The 20,334-nt window shown below is 39.5% G+C and overlaps 1 protein-coding gene across 4 annotated transcripts in view; it reads left to right on the top strand.

Annotated features, from left to right (window-relative positions):
- ptpn12 (protein tyrosine phosphatase non-receptor type 12) overlaps nucleotides 1-20,005 on the top strand; it is a 44,731-nt gene extending 24,726 nt beyond the window's left edge. Inside the window, exons 12-18 of one of the 4 annotated variants that reach the window (XM_044108963.1) lie at nucleotides 3,598-3,683; nucleotides 8,471-8,660; nucleotides 9,665-10,613; nucleotides 13,683-13,754; nucleotides 15,012-15,065; nucleotides 16,121-16,201; nucleotides 16,992-20,005. In XM_044108963.1, the coding sequence (XP_043964898.1) occupies nucleotides 3,598-3,683; nucleotides 8,471-8,660; nucleotides 9,665-10,613; nucleotides 13,683-13,754; nucleotides 15,012-15,065; nucleotides 16,121-16,201; nucleotides 16,992-17,053 (1,494 nt within the window). In that variant the 3' untranslated portion in view covers nucleotides 17,054-20,005. Of the gene's footprint in view, nucleotides 1-3,597; nucleotides 3,684-8,470; nucleotides 8,661-9,664; nucleotides 10,614-13,682; nucleotides 13,755-15,011; nucleotides 15,066-16,120; nucleotides 16,206-16,991 lie in introns of all 4 variants that reach the window. The other 3 variants (XM_044108964.1, XM_044108965.1, XM_044108966.1) reach the window with 3 other exon arrangements.
- Nucleotides 20,006-20,334: the final 329 nt, after the last annotated feature.

The following is a 20,334-nucleotide window of genomic DNA, read 5'->3' as shown; positions in this document are numbered from 1 at the left end:
GCACCTCAGATTTTTCAGATTCTTACTTCTTGACAATTTAGTCATGTCATTTTTTTTTGTCTTCCACTTTAAAAACAGGACATGGAGCTCAGACATCAGTTTTCACTATGGACCAATAAAATCTTTTTCTGTCCTACATTGCGATCTAACTCGGTGAGTGACAGGTGTCCAGCCAATGATACGATACGGTTCACTTTCGCTACGGAGCCAATCATCACATGCTATTGTGTGTACGTGCCTGGGTCATATGTGCTGTGGCACCGTGCAGATTAGCTAGGTGACAATAGGGCAGCGGAGTTAAGAGACACGAAAGCTTAGACACCTCATGTCTAAAGGAACGGGCACCAAGCCAAAGTCAAAAAGAAGTGCACTTCTTTTAAGATTAAATATCTGTCGGAGTTTGTGGAAACAGAAGACCAGTACAGTGGAGAGACCGTGTCAAGGAGGCAATGGGGACCTCATCAGGTGATGGCAGAAATACTGGTGAGATTACTCTTTTTATTAGTAAGCTCTTTTATTGATGCTCGTTTTTCAGAGGACGAAGTAAAGGAATGGTCTGTATTTGACGTTGAAGCATTGAGGTCAGACATTTTGACTATGGATCAGCAGACATTTGTACAAATTTGCCAAAGAAGCACATTCACAGATATGGTGATGCAGCACTTAGATGGGAGGAGCTAAAGGAGATCTCACAGCTTGTGGATATTTATGCTACATTTCAAACATCCAGTACTGATTGTGAAAGGGGATTTAGTTTAATGAATCATCAAAACAGCATCCAGGAATCGTTGAAATCATCGAAACTGGCACATTTGGACAAGCTGATGCGCATAAAGTCAAAGCAAGACGCAGACGGAGCCATTGACCCGAGCAAAGTGTACAACCACTGGAGAAGTGAAAAAAAAACTGTGTAATTAAATATTTTACAAGAATTTCTACTGTATCACAGGCTACAGAACACATTTCATTGTGCAAAACGTGAATGTTTAAAAAAAAAAAAAAGGTGGAATGTCTCATTTCTCACCCTGGCTAAAGCAGGACTCTTACTTACAACCTACTACGCATCTCATGAACTGCAATGTTTTTGCTTTTTCATTTTAAGTGGGGCAAATCACTTATATTAAAATCAAACCGATGAAAATGGCTGATGTAACCTGATTCTTTTAATCAGCCATGCAACTTGCTACGATCCCAGATTTATAACGGGTGTAATACTGGTGCGTGGTTACGGCGTGCAGATCCGATGATGCCCACAGTGGTCCTCAGTGAATTGTGTGAATTCCCAGACACATGAAAAAGTAGAGGGAACAATGTTTACCATTATGCATTACCTTCTGTAAGACAAGGACATAAAAGCCCAGTTGCTATGTATGTGAGATGGTTGTTTTAAGTTCAAGTTCTTTTAGCACCATATCATGCTTCTTTCTTTTTTTTAAAGCTGACATAATGTGAGATCTTACAAAATGTCTGCTTGCAGGGTTTGGTAAGATTACCGCATGATTTCAATACTATCATAACTTGCTCAGAGTCTTCACGGTTATCTCTTCAACAACTGCTTTTGATGCATTTCTGCTTCTGTACAAACAAAAGGAAGATTGTAGTGTCTAAAAACCACAGATGATGAGAGTTCTGGCAGAAAACCAGATGACTTCCTGTCCAGGAAGCTCTGATATCGATGCACTTTGACTCTTAAACGAGACACCAGGACGTTGGAAAAGGGTAACAAATCTTTCAGTCTTTAAAAATACAGAGTGTCTGTTTTCCACCGTGCATCTTGAACTCCAAAGTTGAACCAGAATCTTACTAAACATAAGATACTGTCTTACCTTATATAAAAAGAGGAAGGGACTGGAAAACTATGACGTTCTATGACACGTTATTAAACAATGTGGCTGGGTACAGCTGATCAGGCTGTTTCCCTGCAGAGATCACATCCTGATGAGAGCGACGCTCCCACACGCCTCTGCCACTTCTGAGCCACCAGATTTTAATTTACCCTCCCCGGATCTCACTGCGGCGTTCGGAAACATTCAGGACGGATGACGTGCGGATGATTCCAAAACAATGGCTAACCCCGAAGGAGCCAACTCTAGACAAATCTAGCAAGATGGAAATAATTCTACGCCAAACAGAAACAGTCCTTGTTCCCTTAAAAAACATCACATTAAGGTTCTTTTCACATGAAAACTATCATCGATGTTCTAGTAAAACATACCCGTTACACATTAATTTATGTCGTTTGATATAAGAGCAAAAAACAAGTGTTAGAATAGCATTGTGTTGTTTATCGTTGCATTAAAACTCTTATTACATTATATTTTTTGCTGCTGATTAAAACTTCTGTTGTTTGGTAGTCCAAAAAGAAACTCCTGTCTCAGCCTACCGTTTATCAGAGAGATGATCTGACTCAGTTCCTTCTCAGCCTGACTCACGTCCAGTCAGCCATTGTTTGTGATTACTACACCCACATAAGGAGCTCCACAAGGCAACAAGAACAATAAAGCCTACACGGTTCACGCATCCCACTCTCGTTTCTGCGCTCGATGGTCTCCCACCAAACATGTTTGCATACGCGCCCTCTTAGTGAGCCAGTTTGCTACCAAAGGCTCTAGTCTAAGAGTTTATGACCATTAAAGTTATCGCAGGCAAAGTGAAATAAAAGCTAAGCGTGAAAAAAACAAGAGAAGAAGAAAGAAGAGTAGTTTGGAGGAAGAAGAAGGTGTCTTTCAGAATTATTTTCTCTGTTCTGGAGCAGTTTTGCTTCAGTCACTTGTAACTTTTACTCTTAGAACGGGATAAGGGGGAAGAAACGAAGATTAGAAAATGAACAAAGTTTAACCGTAAACTTCCATTTCCATCCGTCCATCCATTTTCTGTTTACCCTTTGTCCCTAATGGGGTCAGGAGGGTTGCTGGTTCCGATCCCCAGCTAGGTTTTGGGTGAGAGACGGGTTCACCCTGGACAGGTCGCCAGTCTGTCGCAGGGCAACACAGAGACAAACAGGACAAACAACGTGAACTTCAAATTTGAAAAATATGTGAGTTTGTAAGGCGACTGCAGTAACACTATTCAAATTTGGAAGAGTGGACATTATCATCCTAATCATTTTAACAAAGTTTCAAGCTAAATCCCCAAATATTTAGGTTACCCATTTAATGATGTAACTTTTAATTTAGACCTTTAAACATTTTATAATAAGCTTTTGTTTTTCTTTCTTGCCTATTTTCCTTACAGATTTTTTTCATAAACTTGAATTTTGTCCGTTTTTTTGACATTGTGCACATTTGAATGCAACATTTTCTGCGGCAAACTTAAACATAAAGTTAAATAGATGTAAACATCGATTTTGTTCTGAGAAATTCGGATTTATATTGGAAGAAACTTAATCCATCAGATTAACTCAGATTTCCTTTAGTTATTTTCACTCTCCTGAAAGATAATTTACAATTCAGCCAAGAATAATGGGGAGCAAAAGCAATTTTAGTTAAGGATAAATCTATATTTTAGAAATAGTGTCTAAGTTATAAGTATTTATTAGGAAAAGAAATAAAACCCTCATAAAAACAATCCTGTATTTTTTTTTTTTTGTCTGTCCAGAGCGAAAGCAGTCCGGACAAAACAAGCATTCAGTCGGACGGGGAACGATGGGACACTCCGCCGCCTAAACCTCCTCGCATTCGCAGGTAACGCTTCATCCTCCTCGTGTTTCTCTGTTACTATTTTTCCAAACAAGCTAAACTCAACCATTAAACGGCGTGAAGAATAGACCAAGTCGCATTCATCCTCCACAGAGATGAATTAACAGGCTCATCCCCGGGTTGACGAGTAGGTGGAACGCTGTTGAACGTAGCAGAGGTGGTGTTACGTCGGGAGGAAAAAATAACTTGCAGTGCTGTACGTTTTTGTCACCCGACGAAAGAGAAGCAGTTCCTGGCTCCTGTGCTCTGAATCAGCCCGCAGATGCAGCCAGCCTTTGGTTTTTGATTAAGCTTTTGTTTGGCTGGATTAGGGCTACCAGAGGCGAAGCTGTATCTATAAATCATTTTGCAACTTGCTGCAATACTGTGCAACTCCACATAACGTTGGATATAACACAACCCAAGGCGAGTTCAAGTTTTCATCTTTCTCTGTAAACAAAAAAGTCTTTAAAGCACATCCAGACGCTTTGTCTTTGATATGTTTTATATATAAATACATAGTTACCCTCTTTTTTTATATATAAATATATTATTTCTCTTTGTTTCTTTTTCATGTTGTTTTTTTTTTTTTTGGCTCATTTCTTCCCTCTCTCTCCTCCCTTCACTTGACATTTTTCTACTTCAGCTGTGCAGTATGTGCCCATCAGGGGTTCTGCTCCACTTCTTAGAGTCTATCCACTGAATGCATTACCCTCCCCCCTTTACTTCTAGCCATATATAACACTTGACTACTTTTTTAACAAGGCTGAAGGATGCCTAAAAGTTGCCTCTGTACTAAAGCTTTAATGTCTGAGACGATGTCTTCTTGCCAGGAGGCAGAATATCATTTCATATCTTGTTACGTAAAGTTTTGACAAGAAGTGTTTGCTTTAGCACCATATTGGGTGGTTGTTGTTGTTTCTCTGCTTGATCATTTATGGCATTTAGTGAATTCATTGTTTGCACATGCAGCTGCAGCAAAACAGCCTAGTTATTGTTGAAGATGTTGTCTTGGGTTTAAACTCGCCGACTAAATTTAAAGTCTTGCCATCATTTTTGTGGCTTTTATTTCTGTTAGTTTCAGGCTGGCAGGTTACAGTGGTTTAGTTAATTTCCATGTTCAAAGTCGAAAAAGGTTTAAAAATGATTGAGATAAATTATAGGAGTTGTACAGAACTAGTTTTTAAGCCAAGAAGAAAATTTACATGGCGATTTGTCCAGCAAAAAGTTAATTCTAGGGCAAACATTGTCAAAAATCAGAAGCTTGGTCTAGACGTAAAGTACTTCCCAGAGGCATAAAACTTTGCGACAGTCCCTGTGATTCTCTGGTGAGAGACCACTTTAGACTAAAATTTTAATTAAAAGAATAGACTTTTTTGACAAATAAAATAGATAAGTGGAAAATTCTGGCATCTTTTAGATAGACGTAGTGATTTGTACTCTATTTCTGACCAGTATTATCATCAGATCTCCCATTTCTCCTCGCAACTGTTTCCCATAATATTTTAAATTAGCAAGCTGTCCATTTGCTTTGTAAAAATCAGTGAAGGGAAGCAGCTAAAAGTCACAACATGTTATCCATGTTCATTGTCTCCCTCACCCCTCAAATTCTAGTGCAAGTTTACATTCTTCCAACCTAAAATGTAACGTCTGGCTAATATTACTTGTTGGTGATTAAAAGTCAGAATATAAATGGTTTTCTGTCATTCATGTGGCTCAGACACTGGGAAAAAAAATTAAGATAGAAGAGCAAGTGCCCATTATGAGTAAATGTTCAGTTTAGTTTAAAAACATCAATGGATATTAGCAGATGTTTTTGCACAGAGTACACATTAGAAAGTAAAAGTCACTGTAAAGGCCCATATTTTGATTTTGGAGAAATTTCACATTCACAAACATTTATCTCTGTGCTGTTTCTTTTGCCAGGAAAATATTTCCCTGTTACCACCAACCATTTTTCTGGGGTAAACAAAATCAACCAAAGTTCTAGTTTCATAAATAGGACAGCATCCGATCTACGTTTTATTGCTTTCGCTTATCAAATTCAGACTCTTCTACTCTTACTTTCCTTATTTCTTTTCCTCTTTTTTTTTAACTAACTGGTTTGATGGGAAACATTTTCCAGAGCTTCTAATTTTAGGATGTAGCTGTAAGTGAGCTGTTTACTGAAGAGTTTCTTTCCTGTTCTTATTAAAACACACAAATTTGAAGTTTGAGATGCAGCCAAGAGAGCAAGATTTCCTGGAAGTGGGACAGAAGAGGGTATTCTGCGTGTCTCTTATGCCTCTTGTCCTCTGACGTCTCAGTACGCCTCCTCTGTCTCTCAAGAAGTAATGTGAAGAACTTATTCAAGCCTAATCGGCTGATGGTATGAGCTATTTTTATCCAGATAAGCCACGTTCTTCCTGGGTCACTTTGGTGAGTGTGTGTGTGTGTTTAAGGGAAATTATAGCTGTGTGTGTGTGTAAGAGATGGAGGGAGATACAGCAGGAAGTGTAAAGGAGTGGTCATGGCTTTGTCACGTGCTTATTTACACACACTCGGCTTTTAGTCCTCAATACCTCTTTGAGTTCTCACTCAGAGAATCTTAAATATTGAAAGAAAGAGCCTTACTTGCCCGGCTTTAGAGAATGAGGGAGCGACCTAAATATATGTGGCCTGCGCGTACGGTTTGCCACTCTTCTTGGAACGGGGGACAAGCAGACGTCTTTCTAAGCTTCCCATCTGGAGCGTCTGCGAAAGCGAGCAACAGAAACCGTGCCGCTGTTTAAAACGCAGCAACACGCTCTCTAAGGAGAACTTAGCAGAGGAGCTGGATAGAGTAACATGTAGGAGTTACTTAACAGATGCCTTTGTAAATCTTGTTATGAAGTGTTTGAATCGTCCCTCGCTGCTTCGCATTTCGTTTCTTTTTCCTAATCTTTTAAGCTGATCTTCTCAGTGGTTCTCTCACGTTTCTGAATCTCTCTCAGAGTTTTTCTTTGGACTTGAACCACTTGTCTTCTAATGAGAAAAGCGAGTGCTGCTTCAGACTGTCGAGGTGAAGAAACAGCTCTGCCAAAAAATGAACAAGTTCATGATTTACCAATCTAGTATTCTAAACCTAAGATCATAAGATATGGATCATGATTAAAAAAAAGACAAGAAGCTGATGGCTGTCCTTTCTTAATAATACGACATTGAGGTTTTTTTTTTTTTTTTGGCAATTCCAATTCCATCGTTTATTCCGACAATTAATCGATTGAAAAACATTGGCACATTCTGCAGATTTTTCATTTAACCACTTAAGTCGTTTTCATACAATATTAGGAAGACAGAAAAAGATTTCAATTAATTCCTTTTTGAAATGAGGAGAGAGAAATTTTATTGCCTGAAAGGCAGCAACAGAACATTACTTTATTGACTTAACATTCAATAAACTTCAAAAATACAAAATATTATTTGTACAGTTTTTGCTTAATTACCGATAATCATTCTGATTAAGTCGATAAATCATTTTCTTGTGTCTTGTGCGGGTTTTGGTGTTGGCGCCGCTCGTTTTGTAGACAACATAATGATTTCTGTCCCGTAGAAATCATTCAAGCTTCAAGTTTAATCTTATGTAGTTTTATACAGATAATCCAAATCCCTATAGAACCAGTCCGTGTCGGCAGAAGTCGTCATTGTTATTGTTAAATATAATTTTTGCCTCTCGAGGTGAACAGATATGATAAAAAATTAGATATCCTCTTTCTTTTTTTATTAAAGAAAATAAAAGGATAACGTTTAGCCTAATGTGCTGCGGTTTCCAAAAGGTGACTTTTGGGATTCAGCAGGACATTATTACAGTTCGAAAAGCTCTGCACCTCAAAAACAGGACTTAGTAACTCGACGTTCTACTGTTGCAGTATTTATAAAGGAAAGCAAACATCTCGTGGGCTTGCTTTCCTCAACGTTTAACAGCTTTAGCGTGCCTCAGCTGAGTGTAACACAGAGACAAACAATGAAAAGCTCAGCAGTTTGCAGCCTCTTTCAAAGAATAAGCCAGTGACAGCTGTACTCCAGAACTTAGGCTTAATGACAAAGGCTTTTATGGCTCGACTGCCGCACAGAAGGAAAGGAAATCCCCTTGTGCTTCTAGCCTGTCTGACTTTCTGTCTGTCTGCCTTTGATCCACGCAGCATCATGTGCAGTCACTCCTGCCTCAGTCATGTGCTCTTGAATTAGCACACCACCACATCCTTTCGCTGTTTCTCCGCCTCGCTGCCGTTGCATTGCGCACCAGCGTGTAAACGCCGGTTTTGGAGGAGTGGAATGATGCCTTGGTGTGTAACTTTGTATCCTGTGTGTGTGTGATTCACACTTGCATGCAGCTGAATTTGTGCAACACTTAAAGCTCTGCATGACTACTTGCTCATTTTAGAGATTTCTTTTTCTTTTTCTTTTTGCGGGTAATTTACAATCCCTGAATCTAAGGTTTGTTAAAGAGAAATAAATCAGATTCTAAGGATGTTTTTCAGTTCGCTCAGATACTATTTTAACTGTAAATCCACAAAATACGGGCTGAAACTTTCTGAGAGTCGAACCCTGAAATCTGGGAACATGTAATTTGTCTCAGCAGAGCAACTCTGGACTGTACTGCCAGACTCTTTGAAAGCCTGCCCTCTAGTGGTGACATCACATCCGAGGAATATTATTTTCCCCATTAAACAGTATGCGAAACCAGTGGAATGATAGTTAAAGTGACCAGCTTTGTCTTTTTACTCTCTTTACGTCAGAAACGAATCATCTACTTCCTCTGTGGTTTGGTGTAGTTCGCAGGTGGAGGGTGACGTTAAGGAGGAGATTCTCCAGCCCCCCGAGGCTCACCCCGTCCCCCCGATTCTCACCCCGTCTCCCCCGTCTGCTTTCCCCACCGTCACCAACGTGCGGCAGGACAACGACCGCTACCATCCCAAACCGGTCATACATGTCCTGGATACCGCACAGCGCAGCCTGAAAGAGGTAAGCTGAAATAGATTTTGTTGTTTATTCATTCATTTTACGTGGGACTGAAGGATATGTAAAAACTCATGACAGATGGTAGAGAGCACAGCATTTCAGTAAAGTTAATTTAAAAAGTTATGAAGCATGGTTGTGTTGTTCCTGTAGATAATTTTATGCTAATTGAACAATAGGTTTGTTTGTAGAAGCTTTGTTGTGCATCCAAAATGAAATTATATGTGACTGAGGCTTTATTTACATAAAGATCTGTGAATAAAAAGTGATTTAAGAAAATGAACAAATTCCCTCAAGGTCTGATTCTCATCTCCTCGCCCACAAAGCAATAACAAACTCTACTGTGGCTCAGCTTAAACAAGGAAATGAGGGAACCACCATGTGTAGATCTCATAAACTGGATGAATGTGGTAGGAAAACGACAATAGACTACACACTAAACTATTAGCATTTATTAAAATATCTGTGCTGTAGGAATATGTCACAGGAAAGTTTTGTATTTGTCCTTTAAAGTTGTCTGCAAAAGTCCCCATGAACCATATTTGGGGTTTTTTTACACTTACAAAACCAAATTTTATTTGCGTATCACCAGATTAACTGAATGACCCATCAACAAAATAATACCTGAATGAGACGCAGTCATGAATACAAACAAAGCTGCTCAGGTTTTGCTCTCGTGATTGTTTGACTGATTGTCTTTAAGTCTGACTGACATTAAGTTGTTACTGTTTTACAGCTTGATAGGTGCTTTTAAACAAATGCTGGCTGCACTATAAACCCTAATTTGTTCTTGTCTTTACTGTTAGCTTTTATTTATAGTTTTTTTAATGGTACAAAATGAGAAAAAAGAAGCAGCAAGTTCCAGAATTAGCTACGTGTGCTGAAAGATTGGCTTTATTTATCCTACTTTATTTCATCCCATATGATATAAGAAGATCAAAGATTGTTTTGTTGGATGTTTTTTCCTTTCCGGAATGGAGATCACACGTCTCGTTTCTCGCTGATTACAGAACGAAGAAGCGAACAAGCAGCAGAACCGGTCCGAATCCAGCGTCAACCAACCTGCCAGCCAATCAGAGCCCAGAGATCTGAATGTACAAAGCCAGAATCAGCAGACCCAGGTCTCGCACCTGGATCTCAACGACAACTACAACAACAAATCTTCGTCAACGTCGACAAAGTCCGAATCGGGCCCCAGCCAGACTCCGACGCCCTCCTCGCCCCTGTCGCTGGTTGTCGAATGCTGCGGCGCCCCTCGGATCGAGAGGAAGCTCAGCATAGAGATCAAAAAGGTGCCGCTGCAGGAAGGACCTCGCAGCTTCGACACCTCCCCCTCCACGGGAGCCAACAATTCGACTAATAGTGGCTCCACACTGCAAAGGGCCCATGCCTTCAAAGCCCGGTCCGGTCAAACCCTGCTGACGTCCAGCTCTTCTCTGTCGGAGGACTCCGGGACGGAGGGGGGGTCGGGCGGATGCGGAGAGAGCCACTCGGACGACGGCGTCCTGACCAGACCGAACCACCTTCCCGTGACGAGTGACGGCAAGAAGAAGACGCAAGACCCGAAACTCGGCCACGCGACATGGACGCACTCCTGCAACAGCCCCGAAAAAACGTTTCCCAAGACCTCCTCCTCCTCTTCCTCCTCGGACAGAGCCGCTCCATCCTCCTCTTCCTCGTCCCACATATCCTCCTCCTCCTCCTCCTCTTCGTCCTCCTCCTCCACTCCTGTCAGGACTGCCCTGAGTTTCACCAACCCCCTGCACTCCGATAACTCTGAAGAGGAGGGGAACGAGGAGATGATGTCCGAGCTGAAGGAGAGTTATCATAAAAACGTCTCCACGGCGACAGGCACCGTGACGACCTCGACTCACCAGGAAACCCAGCAGTCCGTCAGAAAGGTGCTGCCCATGTCCATCGCGCGACAGAACATCCCATCACCCTCTGCAAGCCCAGCAAGTATGTCAGGCTGTTTTCACTTTCTGACTCAACATGTTGCCTCTTTTGCTAATCCACTGACACACTTTTTCACTTTTCACATCAAATAATTTAAACGTATTATGTTGTGATTTTTGTGTTATAGACCAACTCAAGTCGTTGCACAATTATTAAGCCTGTCACAATAAATAAGCAATAAATCAATTAATCGCAGGGTGAATTAAAATGAGTATGATCATTTCCATTTGGGCAGCGGTCGTTAATGTTGTTGAAAAGCCGCCATTTTGATAGTTTGCATTATGTGCCAGTTTGGCTGTTTTCCGTGTTTAAAGTGAACAATTATTAAGTTAAGTGTTAGAAATTATTACTTTTTTTTATTTTGAGTGCCTGTACTTGCATTAATATGCCATTAGTTGAATATGGTCTCAAAATGGCAATGCTATCACTTACCACAATAATCAGCAACATTTGTTATTGTGACAGGAATAATAATAATTGAGTGGAAGGAAAAAGTCACATCTGAAAACATGGTGTGAATTTCTCACTGACCTTACAGCTGCTAGTTTATATATATATACTTTATATACTTATTTATTGTTGAAAAGGAATGTTATTCGTTGTAGATCCAAAACCTTTCTATTAATTGAAAAGGATCTATTTTTTTAAAATTCTTGTAGGTTTGGTTAAATAAAATTTTTCACAAATATAAGAACAGGATTCGGGTCACCTTCTTTCAAAATGCTGGCTAAATTTAGCCAAGTTTAAGAAATTAAGTAAAAGTGATTTGGGTGCAGCATTGTCTTTTCAGTAAAAGCATCTGGAGTTTTACTTATTATTAAAGTTTTGGTAGTTAAAATACAAATACTTTATGTTGTACTTCACATTTTCCATCGCAAGAAAATTGTCAATAGTAATTTTACCTTGATTAAAAATCTAAAGTTTAATAAACAAATTTAAATCATTCTTTAGTCTTTATGTATTAAGTGTTCTTGTTATAAAATTGAGTGCTTTTCCTTCCACTTTGTAATTATGCACTACTTTGTGTTGGTCTGTCTCCTAAGTTTCTCTCAACTTTGTGCTTTAGTTGCTTCAAAATGTGGGAAAACTCAAGGATTATTTTATTTTTGCAAGACACTGTAACTGTCAACAAATTCTCTTAACTTAGTTAAAGAAAAAAAAACTTCATAAGACACGCAGGGAGCTTACAAGTAGAAGTAGTTGGAACAATGTGCAGCACTATTACTCCAAAGCATGACTTCTCCCTAATTGGTTTGGTTTGCAAGGAATGCTGCAAACATTTGCAGCCAAACATCTGTCCGGACTCCCTCCTCTTTCCGCCCCTCCTGTCTGCGTTTGTCCAAGCGATCGGTTTGGGAATGAGAGAAATCCTGTGGTTGTGTGTGAACTTGAGTGCACATCGGACGGCTACGGATCAACACTGCATGACACTGATTGGCGCCACATTTGTGCACGGCGGGGCTGAACAGAGCAGTGTCACCCTGTTGGCTTGTTTTGTCCTCTGCTGCCATGACAACAGGACGTGGGTTTAGTCAATTGGTGGTTTAAAGGCTGAAATTTCTCCTGATCTTTTATTGATTCTCTGGGTTTTTTTTTTCCTTCTACTTTAAGATTCTGGTTTATGGTGGCGGAGATGTTTGTTCTCGCTGTTGTAACGAGGGCTAATAAGGTTGAGCGTCTTGGCCTGCTTCGCTTTCTGGCACTCTTTTCAGCAGTGGCGGTTTTATTTACCACCAGCTAACGGCGGCTGTTTGATTGTTGCAATGATCTAATGGCTGCTTGTTAACGAGGCGCGCTGGGCAAGCTGCTGCATCGTGGTGGTTGAATGAACCTTATTATTGAATTCATAACTAACAGTAGGAGATGCAAGTTACTTCGAATGGAGACGCTCTAATCAGGGTTGGCACTAATAAGAAACTTGAAGACGTGTGGCTGCATTTTAGTCGTCTGAAGGCTAAAATTATAAGCTTAGATGTCAGATTTTCTAAAGGAAAAAAAAACATGACTTCAAATATTCAAATATTTTAATCTGAACAAGCATATTCATTGTGATTTACTTGATTTACATATTAAAATACACAGGAGACACTGTGATAGGAAATAATCATTTACGTCAACTAGAAATTATTGTAAATACGAGTCCAGGGCCACTGGACATATGTCTTAGAGTTTATTAAACCTTTTAGTTGTTCAATTTTAAGAATATTAATACAATTTCTTAATAGAAACCATCAACTTAATCATTTTTGTTCATTGAAAAATCCAGTGTAGGACCTAAATACAGCTGCAGCCTGCAGATTATAATAAATCAAATATAAGATTGTTTATGTACGGTTAAGTCACAGGTATTGTTCCCGTTATTGATGTGGACGCCTTTAAGCATGTTTACTTTTGGAGTGACATGCAAATGTTTAAGCCCTTGTAACAAAAACTAATAAAGAACTGAGCTGTAGTTTTCTATAATAAAGTGATTAAAGGCTATTTTTTTTTTACACGTTTTATCAAGAAGTGTCAGCAAAGCTACATTTTCTCCCTCAAATCGAAAATTCTCTCTTCAAGAAAAATATATTGGCTCTCGCTGGCGGGTGAAACCTCAAACTCGTCCTTCATCAAACAACCCGGCTGGAGCAGCAGTAAATCTGCAGCCTGGCTATAAATGTGTCGACTAATCCGGGACACACATCCATAAAGTATTAATATGATAGACAGACAAATAAATTAAGATAATTTCAAACCTACACAGTGTGAAGGAATAAAACTTTTAAGATGTCAGCAGCTTGTCATGTAGGCCTCAAAGACAGCTAAAGCAGTGATATTGATGGAGGAAGAGCTTTTCTTTTGGAAAGTTAATATTGTGGAGGGTAAATCTCTACAGTGAAAGAAAACATACATAGGTATTACTTCAGTACTCAGTCTTTGTAACATTAAAATGTCACAATCCCTCTGGAGTAATAAATGATATTGGAAACAAGAGCAGCGTTTTAAATCGTAGCAAATTACTTTCACTTCTCTTTCTCTTCTCGGCCAATTGTTAACTTTCCCTCTCGTTTGCCCTCTGACCTCTTAACCCAGACTGCTGGGACCCTGACGACTCTCCTCCCCCTCTCCCTGAGAGAACCCCCGAGTCCTTCATACTGGCCACAGGTGCGTTTGTGCTGGTCACAGTCGTCAGGTGGGTAAATCTGCGGTGGCGCAGATTTACTGGGTTGCCTCCATGCTGTCGGCCATCTTTTCCCCAGCTGGATGGACCCGTGAGGCTGAAATACAAAAGAGATGAGATGTGTTCGACAAAGATCCAAGTGGTTGGCTGACGCTTTTTGGGTTGTGATTAATCCGTGATTAATTTTAGCACTGTGTGTGAAAAGGTCATGATGTTTTCCTCGTGTTTTACGATGCTCTGTCATCCAAATGAGTAAGTTGGAGCAGAAGTGGTGTTTTCCTTGAGTCTTTACCGCTGTTACAACACTAGAGGGCAGCATTGACCACAGGTCTAGTGAATTTATTACATTAAGCTCACATGATGTGATGGACTAACAGAAAGTAGGGCACCATTGGGAAGTAGAAGGAAGTAGGTACACTGTCTCAAAGTCTCAAAAGTATGGTTAAGATTTGTCGTAAACGGTTTATATGCCCTCTGAAAGTTTGCAAAAGTATAGAACTACACTTTTTAATATCTAGATGACATGGGAATAAAACAAAGTCATTTATTTTGTATGTTTTTGGAGTTTTTTATTGTCTAAAAGAAAAAGATTGGTGTTTCTGGAGAATACATGGCTTTGTACAGTGATTTTTGCTTAGTTGGCGTCGATTAATTTTGATTTCTGACACCAGCCGTTGTGTTACACTTAGGTTTCCGGACAGTTTTTAAAATTTGAGTTTGAAAAATCTTCTTCTTTTTTTTTTTTTTTTTTTTGACATTGCAAATGTGACGGAACTGTGATTACAGCTGCTGGGGTTTTGGGTATTTTCCTAGGCCGCTCTGGAGACATCTTGCTGTCTGATTTGAATTTCATTAAGGTGCATCAGAGTAAAGGGGACAGAACAGAAAGGCATGCCACATTTTTCAGATTGCAAATTTAAAAAAGAAAACTGCCAATTATGCTTCATTTTCTTTTGGTCTATCAGAAAAAAAATTACAATAAATTATATTGAAGAGGAACTGAAGTTGTGTGAGCATCGTTTCAACGTGGGTTTATATGATGGGACAGCAGACAAAGAATTTAAAACCTGAGACACGCTTTGGAGTGAAGGTTTAGATTTTGCTCTTTTTTGGGGGGGTTGGCAAAGTCTGATTCTGAAAGTAGCATGAGTGGAAATGAGTGTGTGACGGTGTGCTCCTCTTCTCTCTTAATGTGTCCGTGGATAAAACTTTGAAACTGACCGATCGTCTTCCTCTCTCAGATCCTCTGGAAGTGAAAACATCAGCCTTAGCTGAATGGAGCTGCTCACAAAAAGGTACAAACACTTTGGTTGAAATCCATTCTCTCTTTCCTCAGTCGCTTTTGGTTCTTAGCCTCGGTGTGCGCAGGAATGATCGTCTCCGTTTGTCTTCTTCCAGACCTGCCCGAGTGCTCACAGAGGTGAGCGGAGGGGGAAATAGAAAGCTTTCGTGAATTAGCCGCGGCAGCAGTAGTCAGGGGCAGCTGTTGGAGAAAGAGTGTGAGAAAAGCAGATAAAGAAGAGGGAGAGATAAAGCAACTCTGCAGAGAGGTGCTATAAAAACGAGTGCTGCGAGGATTGTTTAATGATTGTTAGTGCCAATTTACTGCTTCGGTGGTTCTGGTGCAGGTCTGCGGCTTCATCCAAAGGGAATTACTCTTCGACTTGGAAGTGTTTTCACTGAGTGCAAATTTCATTTTAAGAAAACCAAGAGACTTCTTTTTATTTCAAGTCCCAAACCAGTACTGCAGGAAAGTATTTTCTTCCAAGTGGAGATCACTTTGAAACAGCACAGTGCAAAACAAGTTGCATGATGGTGCAGCTGCTAATGCAGTCTCTCTTTCACTGTGAATGTCACTGTAAAGGGTACAAAAACACAATCGATTAGATTAAGAAAATAATAAAGCCTGAGTAATAAACGTTCTGCAAGTCAGGCACATGAAAGCAGGTTAGGACTCTGACTGCAGCTGGCATACAGTACAGGAAGAAAAGGTTTTCCGTATAATCATGTAAAAAAAAAAAAAAAAAAAAAAGGTCTAGTTCCGACCCCAAGCAGTAACTGAGATCGGATAAAAACATCTCCAGTCTGACTAATTTAATGTTTAAAAGCCAGACTTTGAATCTGCACTCGTTGGCTTTCATGGGATTTACCTCCTTATAGCGGCTTTGGTCAATTTTGCAACTTTTTACAGAAGAACGTCTCACAGAAGCATCAGGATCTTCACTGCAAATACTTGTAGCTTTATCCACGTTTTAAGTATCTTGAAAAGTCTCAAGTGAAGCTCGTCAAAACATTTTTATCGGCGGGTTTGAATTAATCTGTCTGGGTTTTTTTTTTCTCTTCTGTCCAGATGTCTCTGATTGTTGTGAGGCATCGCCGGTGGTGTCCGCATCAGACGGCGGCACAGCAGGAGTTAGCCAACTAGACCTGGGTGGGTAAGTGTGTCCTCAACCTTCATTAATATATTTTACATACTGGCTACTACAGTGGATTGCACAAATTATTCATATTCCTTTTCCACATTTTGCGATTTTTTTTTTGTGTGTTGTTCTTGGACTTTATGTGCAATGCAGAAGAGCATCAAACATTAGTGTATTTGAACGGCCCAGTTAAAGCTCAGACCTAAATTAAATGAAGAATATTGATGTTCAACGTTTCGCCATACAGTCTACCATTTTACAAAAGAAATGTACTAATTTCTTTCAGTCTCCAGATGCGCAAAGCTGGTGGAGAGACAACCTAAAAGACTTGCAGCTGTAATTTCAGCGAACCGTTGTTCCGCAAAGTGTCGACACGGCAGTTCTTAAAATATATCCAAACCACTTCAGGTTTTTATTTGTGAGAAGAAAAAAAAAGCTTTTGAAAACCATTCATCGTTTTTCTTTTGCGTTACAGTTATGTACCACTTTGTGTTGGTCTGTCACATAAATTTCAGTAAAACTCATTGAAGCTTGTGGTTGGAATGTGACAAAAAATATGAGCAAGTTTAAAGATGTTTCCTAAAGGGGGGGGAAAAGAATCGCAGCATATTTGCAGAGAATGTTGCTGACGGACATATTTTTGATGTGTGGCGTTGCCTTTGCTGAAGGGAGACCCAGCTTTGGACCGCGTGTGCAGGAAATATTGGGCTTTAAGAGCAGGCAGGATGGAGGGAAACTTTCGGATGCCTTTTATTCCGTCCAAAGAAAAGCAAACCCAGCTAAGAGCCTTTCTCCTTTCAGGGTTCGATAACCGCGGCATTCAGCCCAAAGGCCCTCGAGAACCCCCTGTGAAGTGGACATGATGGAAGGATCCATCCACCATCAGCTGCTTTCCCTGTTAGGACACGGAGTCCGGACTGGTTGGCCCAAACAAAAAAACAAAAACAAAAAAAAAAACAACAGGCTGTCACACAGGAAAAGAAAATGAAAGACACTTTTATTCCTGAGTTTTTGTTGACTTCTGTAGAAGCTGACATGGGATCTCTCTCTGTTAAACTGATAGTGGGCTAAAAGAAGAGCCTAGTTTCTTCTTCTTCTTCTTCTTCTTCTTCTCTCTCTCTCTCTCTTTTTTTTTTTTTTTTTTTACACTAAATGAAGCGAGATCTAAGAGACTTTTAAACCAGTTTCAAGCCAAATGAGAAGAAAAGCAACTTCATCAGGAAAAGCTAGCGAGCGGGGAAGCAGATCTCTGTCCCAGAGGTGGTTCTGCTGCGTCCCGCTGAACGAACAATCTTCAAAGCGAACTTAGATAATCTCGTACTCATGATGCAACCTTTTCAGTTGGGTATGCAGAGGTTGCCTGGGTACTTTCTCTGACTTCTTTTGTATTGCTCTCTCTCTCTCTCTTTCTCTCTCTCTCTCTCTCTCTTCTTTCTGGTGCTACTTCACATGAGATCAGGATGGATACTGGAGCACTGATGGTTTACCACCATTCAGTAATTCTTCAACTTTGTTGTGGTTTTTCTATCGGGTTCCACTGTTTTCCATTTTTATGCCCTTTTTTTTTTTTTTTGTTGGCGTCCGTATGCTAACAGGATTTTGCTAATTGCTTGATTTTACCCTTAAATCTGACTTTGAGTCACTAATGTATGAGAATTTCCTTTCTTTCTTATGTGCTTTAGTCTATTTCCTACCGAGTCTGAGAAACACAGGAACAGAAAGTATTATATTTTTTCCTTCGTTTTCACTGAATCTTTCAGACCAATCAGATGTAGCTTGAGGCTGCAAGATTGGCGGGGAGTTTTTAAAACGGCAGAAAATTCACAATAAGTCATTTGCAAATTTGAAAAGATCAATCATTTATTTATTAGAGCTTGAAATCTAAAAAGGAAAATGTATGTTTCTGGTTTCACTTTTCGGGCCCCCTGGTAAAGATGTGTCAAAAGCCTAAAACTAAATTCATTTTTTATTCCAGTAGCACAATCCTACACGGAAATCCGATTCTTATTTAAGAATATCTGCTATTAATTAATATTAGCAGAAAGACCTCTAGTTGTTTTGTACTCTTTTCAGTATTCCCATTGTCTGTGGAAGAGAAATGGGCCCACAGCATCACGGATCCACTGCTGTACTTAACAGTAGGCACAACACGGTTTTCAGCATCTTCATTCTTTCACACCAAACTCACCTGGACTGATTAATGTGGAAAAGCTGAATATTGATCCTGTCTGACCAAAATCCTTCTGATCACTGTTCTAGAGCTAGTAGAAACTTAGTAAATTATAAAATAATGGAAAAGTGTAAATTATGAAATGCTTAAGTTGCATTTAGTTAATTGAAAGAGGGACCAACGATTGTTCCAGCTGTGACTTTGTTTAAAAACAATCTTTACTTTCGTCCCCTCGCTGAATAAATGTACTGACATTACATGCTGGACTTTTCGACGTTTCTCTGTAAGGAATTGTTTCTCTAATAAAAGATGAATATTTTGGGTTTTTTTATTATTATTATTATTATTATTATTATTATTATTATTATTATTTGACCAGTTTTTCCACATCTTCACCAGGGGTGTCAGTAGCTCTGGCCAAAATCGTGTTACTGTTTTCGTCCTTTTCTTAAAATATCTCCTCACGGTATATCTGTGTTTCAGAGTCTGAATGTTAGTTACACCTGAAACACTTGAAACTGGGATTTGACAGAAATATTAAACCGCCAGCTGCTCCTGTCTCTCTCTCTCTCACACACACACACACACACACACAGGCTAACCTCTGTACCTGTTAGTAATCCTATAACACACCAGGAGCAGCTATAAAGACCAAGGACCTTTTTTTTATTATTATTTTTTAGCAACAGTGGCCATACAGTATATGCATAGTTTTTTCTGTAAAATAAAGAGCTGTATAGAGCAGTTTAGTTATGTAATGTTTCCAGTTTCTTTGTGCTATTCGTTAAATATTTGCATTAACAGAAGATGTAAGAAGTTCAGTGCATGATGATGACGATTCCTCTCCATAGATAATGTAAGTTATTCTGATATCTTATGGTGAACATGTTCAGGGTTAAATTTTTTGTTGTTGTTGTTTTCAGACTTTATGGCTAACAGGTTAAGAAATGTTTTAACTGGTGGGCAGAGCGGGAAGCACAGACCACCTACTGGGTCCTGAATGATAACTACAATGGGCTCTGGATAAGATTGTATTAATAATAATAATAATAATATGAATGATGGAAATAATAATTCATTGTTTTTGTACATGATATTTTGAAAGTTATTTTTGTACACAAAGTTGTTTGCTGCGTCCCACATGCTCGCTCAGCTTCTCCATTTTATAAAATCTCCCTTTTTTTTCTCCCCGAGTTATTTTGTGCGCAAACTTTTTTTTTTTTTTTTTTTTTTTTTTGGTCTTTCACTTGGCGTCTTAGGGTTTAAATTTTTTCTTAAAGCTGTGATACTTTACTGATCGCTTCAATTATGCAGACGTAAGCTGTTGGCGGTTCAGAGTTACACAAAACGAAAACACGCAGACAAGAGACACGGGCTATTTAACTGTTTGGTTTTCTCGTTTTTCTGTCGCCGCTTCACTCATTTATGCAAACCTCAAACTCAGAAAGGAGCCCAACTGTGCCTTTAAGTGAGAACGCCTCCCATCCTCTCCAACCTCTCCTTCAATCATCATTTAACTAAAATGCGAGCTGATTCGCTGCCTCCTCCTCTTGCTCCACCATAACACAAAAACACACACCGACCCACTCCAAATGTTTGTATGTTGCAGAAATCAATCAGTAAAGATGAACTTAAAGTAAACATCCTCCTGTTTATGTTTTGTTTCTCATTCAGGTTTGGTCAGTCGGATGAACGACGGTGTGCGCGGATGGTAATCGTTTTAGGATGCAGACAAGATGAGCTTTTAATAATTCACTCTGACTTATGAAGTTCTAATGCTGTCTGATAAATTAGAATATGATGACTAGATAATGGATCATAAGTGAACTGTTGGAGGGAGATTAATGAACATTTGTCACGGTGTTTCTACGCATGCTTGGAAAAAGAAAACCATTTTATGGGCACAGGGGAAAACAGAGTTTCCACAATTTATTCTTTTATATAAAATAAGGATAAAATAATACCAAGCCATAA

The sequence above is a fragment of the Gambusia affinis genome, linkage group LG23 (genome assembly GCF_019740435.1).
Source record: "Gambusia affinis linkage group LG23, SWU_Gaff_1.0, whole genome shotgun sequence".
Taxonomy (NCBI): domain Eukaryota; kingdom Metazoa; phylum Chordata; class Actinopteri; order Cyprinodontiformes; family Poeciliidae; genus Gambusia; species Gambusia affinis.
This window is presented reverse-complemented; position numbering and strand designations above follow the sequence as displayed.